Genomic DNA, 11,596 nt, shown 5'->3' on the forward strand with positions numbered 1-11,596 from the left:
TATAAACATTATAAATAGATTGATGATATAATATGAACCTAACAGACATTTACACAGTATTTATTTTGTGTAAGATTTAGTGCTAGGTACTTTATGATAACTAATTTAATCTTTATAACATTTCTTCTAAAGTTGGCACTATTATGATGTTTTATTTAAATATGGGAAAGTCGAAGAAGAATAGGTAAGGATGACCTCATGACCCTGGACCAGCCAAACCCCTTGCATACTGTGCACCCTAACCCCTTGCATGCCAGCACTTACCTCCCTCAATGTCACCACAATGCCCAAGAGAGAGGCTGAAGGGGATGCTAAAGGAGATAAAGCCAAGGTGAAGGATAAGCCACAGAGAAGATCTGCAAGGTTATCTGTTAAACCTGCTCTTCCAAAGCCAGAGCCCAAGCCTAAAAAGGCCTCTGCAAAGAAGGGAGAGAAGGTACCCAAAGGAGAAAAGGAGAAAGCTGATGCTGGCAAGGATGGAAATAACTCTGCAGAAAATGGAGATGCCAAAACAGACCAGGCACAGAAAAGCCGAAGGTGCTAGAGATGCCAAGTGAAATGTGTGCATTTTTGATAACTGTGTACTTCTGGTGACTGTACAGTTTGAAATACTATGTTTTATCAAGTTTTATAAAAATGCAAGGGATCCCTGGGTGGCGCAGCAGTTTAGCGCCTGCCTTTGGCCCAGGGCGCGATCCTGGAGCCTCGGGATCAAATCCCACGTTGGGCTCCCGGTGCATGGAGCCTGCTTCTCCCTCTGCCTGTGTCTCTGCCTCTCTCTCTCTCTCTCTCTCTCTCTCTTTCTGTGACTATCATAAATAAATAAATAAAAATTAAAAAAAATAAATGTAACTTTAAAATAAATAAATAAATAAATAAATAAATAATAAAAATGCAAAATCTTGTTTTACTTTTTTTTAAAGCTATGTTGTTAGCACACAGAACACTTCATTGTTGTTTGGGGTGTCACTAATAGAATATCTCTGAAGCTAGTTTGATAACCAGGGGAAAAACACCTTTCCCTTCTAGTTTTGAGAAACTTCCTCTTGGCTCCCAGGAGGAGGGATGTTGACACACATGAGCCACTTTGGTGGTGTGGAAAAACTAAAACTCATTTTTTTATGTCTTCTTCTCCCTCTCTGCCTTCAACATAGACTTGACTCCCTTAAACCCAGAGGCCTTTTGGAACCTGACCTCAAGAAATGGTTCCCAGTATGTCAGGCAATCCGGACTTTAGAGTGTCACCACTGAGATGGCGTCCCTCAAAAGAGTCCCTTTTTTTTAGTTTGGGGATCTTCAGATTGATAATTTTGCCATTTTCATTTCATTTCCTGAAAGTCAGGGTCGGCTTGTGAAAAATTACACTGTACTGCTGAATGTGAACTGTCAACCCTCACTCTAAACTTTCCCTTTTCAGAGCATCACGTGAGGACTTCGTTGGGTTTTATAGTAGCTTTCTGATTTTGGTAGTCCATTGAAGAAGGGAGTTTGAAAGTTGTTGTATCCTGTTAACCATCATCTGCCCATGTCCTGTCTGAACTACCATGATGGTTTATGAAAGGTGTCTTTAATAAAGCTGGATACAGTTTGGCTTGAAATAAATAAATAAATATAAATAAATAAATAAATAAATAAATAAATAAATAAATAAATAAATAAATAAAACTAGGTCTGGGGACGATTAGTAACTTAGACACACAGCTCTCTGATGGTACTGCTAGGATTCAAATCCAAATGACCTGGATCTTGAGTCAACCCATTTAAACACTATGCCATTCTGCTTAGATGAAGAGCAATAGCATCGAGTGATTGAAGTGTGTATCAGCAACTGTTGTTGTAAGTGTCATTGGCATTAAAATTCTAATACGCTCCCGGCACTTATTCTGTCTGATACAGGTCATTTCTTTCACTCTCTGAAGCTCTAATACTTGGCTGTTTGTTTATCCAGTATAGATATTTGCCAGTAATAACAATTTGGTATTTGAGAAATAACGATATAAAATGTTCTATCTAATGTTGATGAGTTCATTTATATAATGTCTTTCTCCCTGAAAGAAAGCTCTCCTTTTCTGTCACAGTCTTCAGAGGGCTGATCAAATGGTTTGCCTTTCTAATAAAATCATTCCTTAGAAGTACTTTCTGACTTTCCAAAAATGAGCTACGTATCTCAGAATCTCTGAGAAAGAGAGAAACTATCCTAAAAGAAAAGGAATATACAACACTTGGAAACAATAGTGTGTAATAAATCTAAAGAATCTTGGCACTTTCTTGACCATAAAATGCTAAGGTTATCACTGAGAAATTATCAAATGCTTTTCTCCCTCAAAGGGACAAGACTGCCCACCTGGAACTGAGCAGAAGACTGAGGCCTCTACAGAAACTATTCAATATGCATGACTATAAAAAATCCAACCAGTGTCTGGGTCATGGTTCATAGGACAAAGGGCTTTCCCCTTGGTACTGAGGCTCCCACTTACCTCCAATATATGACAAATGACTTGTTAGTCCGCAAATTCACAAAGCTTTGGCAACTGTTATATAATTCTGTCAGCATTTATAGTTAGACTTTAACCAAGGTGACCAGGAAGGCTCCAGTCTGGAGGCCAGACAGAGATCCTGTTTTGGGGGAGAGTTGGGAAGAAAATAGCAGTTTTCTCATCCACTGTTCAAGTATCTTATGGGGCCAGAAGCTGAATCAATCATTGGTTTCTTTTAGAAGCATAGTTGAATCAGCCCCTATTCACAGGAAAAAAAAAAATTCAGCAAATAACCATATAACATAGTGATTCCATTAAATATTCAAAATAAGTGTCCATAATAATTGTATGGAATGGAAAGATATTATACATGTTGATTTTTGTTTAAAAATAAGCCCAATTAAAACAAAGTCAGAAGTCAAAGAGTAAGAGAGTTTCACTACTATAACAAATGCTATCCCTGAAGTTAGAATAAGCACAGTCAAGAAACTGAAAATATAAAAGGTAGATTCTGAAGACATCTTTCAATGAGATAACTTAGAAGCTAGAAAATAAAACTTTTCTTTAGTCTTCCTGTTCATTAATAAGAAAAGACCTTTTAACATCACAAAGTGGGGAGAAATGAAACTGGGAGACATGAGAAGCCATCTTGCCAAATCATTTGTGAGCCTTTAGACTAAAGGCAAATCATGTTAGGGAGAGAAAGAGAGAGAGAGAGAGAGATGATCTATTTTAAGGGGAAGGGTAGAAGTGGCCAATATATAATGAAACTGAAAACTTATATCTAATAAACACTTAGTCCACTTACACTGTACTGTACTGACTCCAGCTTTATACACAACTATATATGTAAGAAAGTACATGGGCTTGAGTAACAGAAGGACCTTTGTTTAGATCCATTCTCTGCCACTTACTAGTTATTTGACATTTGCGAGTCAGCTAAACCCTTAGGGAACTAACACAAGAGAGTAATACTTTAGACTAAAGAGATCTTGAACTCAAAGGTATTTTCTAATTCGGTGTGGAAGACTGCCATAGCGGTGGTATGAGTAAATTTTATAATGGTGTCCTGAAAAGTCCCCTTCTTAATGAATTCCTAATTATGTTTGTATAAAATGAGACGGTGTTTTAAGTGAATGGTGATTTAACAAGTTTTATTGCCTCAAAGCCATTTGACCCATTGATAAAATTTCTAATATTTATGACACTGTGTAGAACATTCAAAAGCATTCCAATGGAAGCTCTCACATCATCCATCAGTCACTTTGAAAACAGGCAGAGCTCTTTATGGTGACATCTGGCTAGCCTCATGATAACCTTTGATCTTTTTATCTGGGGTGCATCCACTGCAGCAATCACAGGCTTCTGTGGCTTTCCAAGTTAGCAGCTCCGCACATTTGGGAAAATGCAAATTTGGTATCTTTTCAAGTATGGTGTTACAGTAATGTTTTCATTATCTTGGAAGGGGAAGGGAGGTTCAGCAATAGGTATAAATTACATTCTTTTCCTCTCTAGTTAATACTCACAGAACTTCTAGAAAGTTCACTTTACCCCTTTGTCTGTAAGATGCAAGGCTGTGTGGTAACGTGGAAAAAGCAGCGAACTTGAAATCAGGAGTGAGAGGAAGCAACAATCATATGTTGAGTATCCACAATATGCCAGGCACAAACATCCTATAAATGTAAGTGCTGTGTATTCAGTACTGTATATAGTATGTAAAGATATGTCAGAGTGTGTATGTATATACACAGTGTGTTTATAATTTAATTCAATAATGATATTCCAATCTTTCTTCAAATCTCGACTTCACTGCTTACTAGGTGGACAAGGGCAAATTACTTAATTACTCTGGTTTTAATTTATTATTAAGTGAATTATATTATATCTCCTTCACAAGATTGTTCCGAGGATTAAATGGGATAAGGTATGAAAAAGTATTTGGCAAACTGCCTAGAGCATACTAGGCACTCAATAAAATAATCATGTTTATTATACAAATACTTAGCACTTAATATGGACCTTGCCTTATTTTCAATATTTTAAAATACCAACTTTAATATCAACTTTAAAACTCTTTGTAACAGGGATGTCTTGGTGGCTCAGTGGTTGAGCATCTGCCTTCAGCTCAGGGCATGACCCCAGAATCCAGGATCGAGTCCCACATCAGACTCACTGTGGGGAGCCTGCTTCTCCCTCTGCCTATGTCCCTGACTCTCTCTGTGTTTCTCATGAATAAATAAATAAATAAAATCTTAAAAAAAAATCTTCATAGCAATCCTCAGGTCAACTATTATTATTATCTCTCCTCTACTAATAAGGAAACTGAGAACCCAAGAGGTTAAATGACTTAGTTAATAGAGACAGAATTAAAATTAAAACCCAAGCAATTTCATTCTAGAGTTTCTGCATCTAACCATCAAGCTCTGCTGTCAGGGTTAATTCTACACTGTCTAGCAAAATGTTTATTTTAAAGGTTTCCTTTAGACATTTTAAAATGAAATAATATGAATCCAGTTTTTAAAAACTATGCTAAGATGATTACAAGTTGTATTATCAAGTTATACAGACATATTTCAAATAACCAATTGCTAAAGAAGCCAGTGACACACAATTAGGCTAATTCCAGGAGGGTTTAAGTGAAAAACCTATTTACAAAAGTGTGAGCTGGCCATAAGGAAACCAGAGGAGAGAGGAGCAGATCAGAAAGTACAAAAGGAGGCAGTTTTACTGGAATTCAGAAGGAGCTAATTGTGTAGGGAGGATCCCAATGATAAAATTATTGGGTCAAAAGAGGGAGCCAACCCAAAGTGACCAGGCAAGGAGGGAGCAGGAGGGGACACCCTCCTGAGGGTGTCCTACCAGGCCCCTCACTGGCAACTAAAAGAAGCCTGTTGATGTAGTCTATACAAATCAACCTCCTGGGGGCAAAGGGAGTGGCTGGCTGAGACATTTTTCTAGATTTCTAAAATATTAACATTTTAAGCACCAAATGTTATTTTTTTCTTTTTGTTTTTAAAGATTTATTTATTTTAGAGAGGAAGAGAGAATACAAGCAGAGGGAGGGGCAAAGGGTGAAGGAGAAGGAAAGAATCTCAAGCCAATTCTTGCTGTGCATGGAGCCCCATGTGGGGTTTGATCCCATGCACAGCAAAACTAGGACTAGAGCTGAAACCAAGAGTCAGTAGCTTAGCCAACTGAGCCACCCAGGTACCTCTTTAAGTACCAAATCTTAACATTTTTTTACTATTATCATATCAAATATCTTCCTAAAATCTGTAATACTTTCTTATCTTCTAAAATAAAGAACATAGTACATTACTAAATTTTTGTACAGGCTCTAAAATAGTAGCATGCTCAGAAATAACCAACCATTGGCCCTACACTAGCTATTCACAACATACTGTAAACTGTTTCTTGGAACAAAAGTAAAATTTACACCATGCTCTTGTCCAACCGAATATCTGATTTGCTTGCAATCTCAATATAGCACGGTGGAAGTAACCTCAAAATTGGAATCAGACAGATCATTGTGAATTTCAGCTCCTGTTGTTAGCATTGTTCTGATCTTGAAGTGATGGAGGCATTGTAAGAGATACCGTATACAAAGACTGACTGTAGTTATAGTGCCCTGGCACTTTATAGGCACGCAATTTATGGTTATGCAATTATGAGGTATGGGCCAAAGGACATAGGCGGCTTTTTACATTTCTCAAACCACGTTTTTATAGGTAATTGCAATAGCTTGAGCCTAGGTGATGGTTGCATGGTGCTGTGGATTGAATTGTGCACACCCACTCCCATTCATATGTTGAAATTCTAACCCCTAGTATCTCAAAATGTGACTGTATTTGGAGATAGGGGCTTTAAGAAGGTAATCGAGGTAAAATGAGGTCATTTGGGTAGGTCCCAATCCAATGCAATTAGTGTTCTTTTTTTTTAATAATAAATTTATTTTTTATTGGTGTTCAATTTACCAACATACAGAATAACACCCAGTGCTCATCCTGTCAAGTGCCCCCCTCAGTGCCTGTCACCCATTCACCCCCACCCCCCACGCTCCTCCCCTTCCACCACCCCTAGTTCGTTTCCCAGAGTTAGGAGTCTTTATGTTCTGTCTCCCTTTCTGATATTTCCCACACATTTCTTCTCCCTTCCCTTATATTCCCTTTCACTATTATTTATATTCCCCAAATGAATGAGAACATATAATGTTTGTCCTTCTCCGATTGACTTACTTCATTCAGCATAATACCCTGCAGTTCCATCCACATTGAAGCAAATGGTGGGTATTTGTCATTTCTGATGGCTGAGGAATATTCCATTGTATACATAGACCACATCTTCTTTATCCATTCATCTTTCTAGCAGCAATGTCCACAATAGCCAAACTGTGGAAGGAGCCTCAGTGTCCAGCAATTGGTGTTCTTATGGGAAGAGGAGATTAGGACATAGGTGCCCACCAAAGGAAGGTCATGTAAAGGTGCAGAGAGAAGATGGCTGTCTAGAGCAGAGGAGCCAGATCTCGAAATTAATTATGCCAGAACCTTGATTTCAGACTTCTGGCCTACAGAATTGTGAGAAAATAAATTTCTGTTTTTAATTTTTTTTGAAGAGTTTATTTATTTATTCATGAGAGACACAGAGAGAGGCAGAGACACAGGCAGAGGAAGAAGCAGGCTCCATGGAGGGAGCCCGATGTGGGACTTGATCCTGGGACTCCAGGATCACACCCTGGGCCAAAGGCAGATGCTCAACCACTGAGCCACCCAGGCATCCCAATGTCTGTTGTTTAAACTACCCAATCTGTGGTACTTTGTTTTAACAGGCTAACACACACAGCTTCCTAAAATGCAGAGTTGGTGGGATTTCCAAATGCCAATTATTGTGGTCAAGTAGATGCAATGGCCTAGGCCTCTGCAATCTTAGAGGACTAGAAAACTCCACTTGATCTTACACAAGTGGTGAAAGAAATTCTTAGAATATTCACCTTTATTGTTGGGGTTTTCTTTCTTCCTGCCACCTCGTGGACATCTGCCTAATAGGCAGCAGCACTCCCATTGCCTGAAGAAATATCAAGTCCTTTAAGAAGAAAAAGATTTCCAAATTGGGCTTATACGTTTTAAAAGGGAAGACCCTGAGGTGAACAGAATATGGATTGTATGCCCAAGTAAAGACCAGAGAGAAGGGACTGCCTGGGTGGCTCAGTGGTTAAGTGTCTGCCATGGCTCAGGGCATGAACCTTGGGGGCCAGAGCTTACTTCTCCCTCTGCCTATGTCTCTGCCTCTCTCTGTGTCTCTCATAAATAAAAAAATAAAATCTTAAAAAAAAGAAAAAAACAGAGAAAATAGAAAAGTACCTCAATCTGGAAAGAGGAACAGAAGAGTTGGAGCCTTGTCTTGGAGGGCTTGGAGGCCAGGGGAGGGAGAATGAGATCTTCAGAGAGAGGGGAGATGCCTTGTAGAGTGCCAGGAAAGTATCTGAGATGGCCAGCCAAGAGGCCATATGGGAACCAAGCCAATGCCCTAGACCATGTACAGCTCCTCATCCATAGAAGGGATCAGCACTAAAGCCATCTGCGGATCATCCAGCAAAAGGGAGTCAGCCTGCGCCTCTATAACTTTGCTGGGCCCCATTTGAATTACCCCCTGGGACCATAACTTCCCTGCTAATTGCCCCAAAAAGTGGTTCATGACAGCCCCCATATCCTACAATGATAATGCTGATACCTAATCAAGTACAAGGACTAGGCAGGTTATGCATATATTACTCACCCCTTGGCAAACTTCAAATTTAGACAAATTGCTGCTGAAAGACAATTACTTTCATTTTTTAGGTAAAAATTAATCATTTTCATTAAGATGAGAATAAACAAGAGAAACATTTTATTAATCTGAATTATGTGCTGGAAGTTCATTATACTCCTACTGGCAAACCTACAAAGTAGGGCTTTATCTGCCTCTTACACATGAGAAACTGCTGCTCACAAAAATTAAGTGTCTTGCCCATAGTTAGAAAATCAGTTAATAACAATAATGAAAAGAGCCAAATATTGAGTTCTTTATGCTAAGTAATTTTAAATGGCTAACCTTCTCTTACTTGTAACACATGCCATTCTTAGAAAGTATTATCAATATTATTATCATTCCCAAGGTACACATGGGAAAACTGAAGTGGGAAAAATTAAATGACTTTACCAAGGTACACATCTGATAAATAATAAAATTGAGGTGTGAATAAGGCTGTTTGATTTGGGGCCCACATTCATAGCCACATTCTCTACACCCTCATTTTGGTAAAGAAATCTCTGTCATTAGAAAAAAACATTTAGGTATTTTATGTATTATAGGAACATCCGAGATTATATATATATATATATATACATATATTTAAAGATTTTATTTATTTATTCAGGAGAGACACAGAGACACACACAGAGAGAGAGAGAGAGAGAGGCAGAGACACAGGCAGAGAGAGAGGCAGGCTCCATGCAGGGAGCCCGATGTGGGACTTGATCCCGGGACTCCGGGACCACGCCCTGGGCGAAGGCAGGCACTAAACCTGTGAGCCATCCAGGGATCCCCGAGATATATTTTATAATTACCCAGAGGTAAAGCATTCTTTTCCATCATATATCATCTTAGCTACCTGTAACATCGTGTAATTCAATAAATAGATGCTCTCATAAAATCTATCCATGTATAACAATGCTGGAAGTGGGTAGCCTTTAAATATTTTTGTGGATTGTGTCGAAAGCATAAACTGAAACTACATAAGGTATCTGATGTCTTTATACTTTTCAATGGTATTATTAATTTGATTTTAGGTGATGACTGCTCCCATAATTACCTACTAAATCTTTAAAAGTTCCAGGAACTTTTTTTTGCTATCCTCTCAAAACTTTAGCTGGTACCAAGGGGTGTGTGTTTGTGTGTGTGTTGGGGCAAGGGGCGGGGGGGGGGGCTGCACGTGCATGTGCTTGTGTGAATGTGATTTCTAGCCTAAATCTTTTTTAAATTTAATATTCCTCTTAGGTTGTTTTCTGTGAAAAAGAGGGGTGGGGGAGTAAGGTGGTCATTTTTCTCTTTATAAAAATTCTCTGTTTATTTGAACACAGTTATTATTGTGTAGCCTTCCCTTTGGGAGGCAAGGGCAAGTCTAGAGATACATTATTAAGTTCTAGGATTACTTAATTGAGAAGTAATCCCAATTACTTAATCCCAATTCAGCAAGATGAATGGTAAGAGATTTAGTTAAAAATTTAAAGTCAGAAAAATAAGACGATAATAAAAACATTTAATTTTGACACTGGATTCTACTTCACTTTGTTACAAAAAATACAATAATCTACTAACTTTTTGTCACTCAATGTATCTATCCATCTGTAAAAAGGGAATAAAATAATTGACTCTATGATCTGTGTATTTTGAATAAAAAGTTGAGAGGAAAATTTCCTTGCACTAGAGTAAAAATGGTTAATTTCAGAAACAGCGTTGTTTGTCCCGGGTGAATTTTCTCTGTTTCAACATGAACACCTTTTGTCTAGCTGTCCACCACCCACTGGCAGTTGACCTCTCCTTCTTTCCCTCCTCACTACTGTGATGGCCCCAATCCCTTTCTTCTCTGGATAAGCCTTATTCTTTGTGCCCCTGCCCCCTGATGGGTGGGCTCTGCTCCTCCCCTGTGGAGCTACCACCAAGCTCTGTATCAGCCCCGACTCTTCCCTGCCTGACTTCATTCACTAACCTAAATTCCCTGCACCTGCTCCTGCCCAGCACCTCTCTCGCTGTTTAGTTAGCAGGTACAAGAGCAAAAATCTCTGGCAGCCAAACAAACATCAGGGAGCCCATCCTTCAGCTAAAGAAGATACATGCATAGGTTATCAGATTAATATTTTATACTACAGAGTACATGCTAATGGGCAGCATGCTAATTAGCCATCAAAAGTGAACTGCGCATATATTATTCTTCCAGGATTTTGAACAATTAACCACAAGCACTGAACAAGCAAATTGGGCCTAGAGACATAAATAAGAAAACAAATTATTCCTACTATATATTGAATTTAAACCAATGTGCTAGGCACAATAGGTGCTTTTACATTCAATACCTTATTTCATCTTCCCATCCACACTAACTTAAAAAGTTATATATCTTTATGGTTCTTTTTCAGATGAAGAAATTGTGCTTTAGAGAAAATAAAAAAACTTTTCTGAAGCCAATGAGCAGGTAAATGATTGATCCATCTTTGGATACTTAAAGCTTTAGCTGTTTACACCGTGGTATAAATCTCCAAAATATATCAGCCCATTGGGGGTGGTTGTAGACCTTCTGTATCTCTCCACATTATTAGGAAAGCTTTAGGATTCTTTCTCAAAATGTAAGTCCTTACATAACACCATTCATGGATAGCACATAATTGGGACCACAGTGGCATGTGGCTTTTTGTGGCTAAATTTCATGTAAGATGTACCAGTGGTAAGAAACAACAACCATACTTGAGAAAGGCTCAATAGAGTAAATTAAATTCCATAAAATATCTTTTCCTACAGAAATAAGCAATAAACTTCATGGTAGATTTTTGTAATAGAAATTAAAGCTTTTGGAAAATTTGTTTTTGAATTAAGCATATTGTATAATATATATACTTTATATTGAGTGAAATAAATGTCAAAAGCAAGCATAATTCTTTCCCAAGATTAAAAAAATTTGATTTTAAGCTTCCACACCAGGTAAGTCAAAGTTATGGAAGATTCCTAAAAATCCTTTTTTTTTTAAGATCATGCCCTGTTGATTTTATAATAAAAGTATTGTTACACTAATTTTCCACATCTATAATTCTAAAAGGCCAGATTTCCAGGATGACCCCCAAATTCCTGGAAAATAATTTTCAAACTCTGGATATTTCTCTCAGAATGACCAAAGGTAAGTGATAACTTCTTAGTCTTTGAATCTTCAGCATTTCACCTCTGATGAGCTTGAATAAGGCCAAAGATCTATTACAAAGATCTTCATCCAAGACAGAACAGTAAAAATTTCACTAAATACTGCTTCTAAATATAGATGCCTTTATACTGAGCCCTTAAAATCTATACATATTCCCTTTTAAGAATAGATGTTT

The 11,596-nt window shown here is 38.0% G+C and overlaps 1 protein-coding gene across 1 annotated transcript; it reads left to right on the plus strand.

Moving 5' to 3' along the window:
• The first annotated feature begins 283 nt into the window (after positions 1-283).
• LOC100687250 (non-histone chromosomal protein HMG-17-like) lies at positions 284-544 on the plus strand. Its single transcript, XM_038564514.1, has one exon. It carries the CDS (start codon positions 284-286, stop codon positions 542-544), a length of 261 nt encoding a protein of 86 aa, XP_038420442.1.
• The last annotated feature ends 11,052 nt before the right edge of the window (positions 545-11,596 follow it).

The sequence above is a fragment of the Canis lupus genome, chromosome 19 (assembly GCF_011100685.1).
Source record: "Canis lupus familiaris isolate Mischka breed German Shepherd chromosome 19, alternate assembly UU_Cfam_GSD_1.0, whole genome shotgun sequence".
Lineage (NCBI taxonomy): Eukaryota > Metazoa > Chordata > Mammalia > Carnivora > Canidae > Canis > Canis lupus.

Excerpts from the sequence above, each read along its gene's own strand:
- LOC100687250 (XM_038564514.1), top strand. The coding sequence starts at position 284 with ATGCCCAAGAGAGAGGCTGAAGGGGATGCTAAAGGAGATAAAGCCAAG.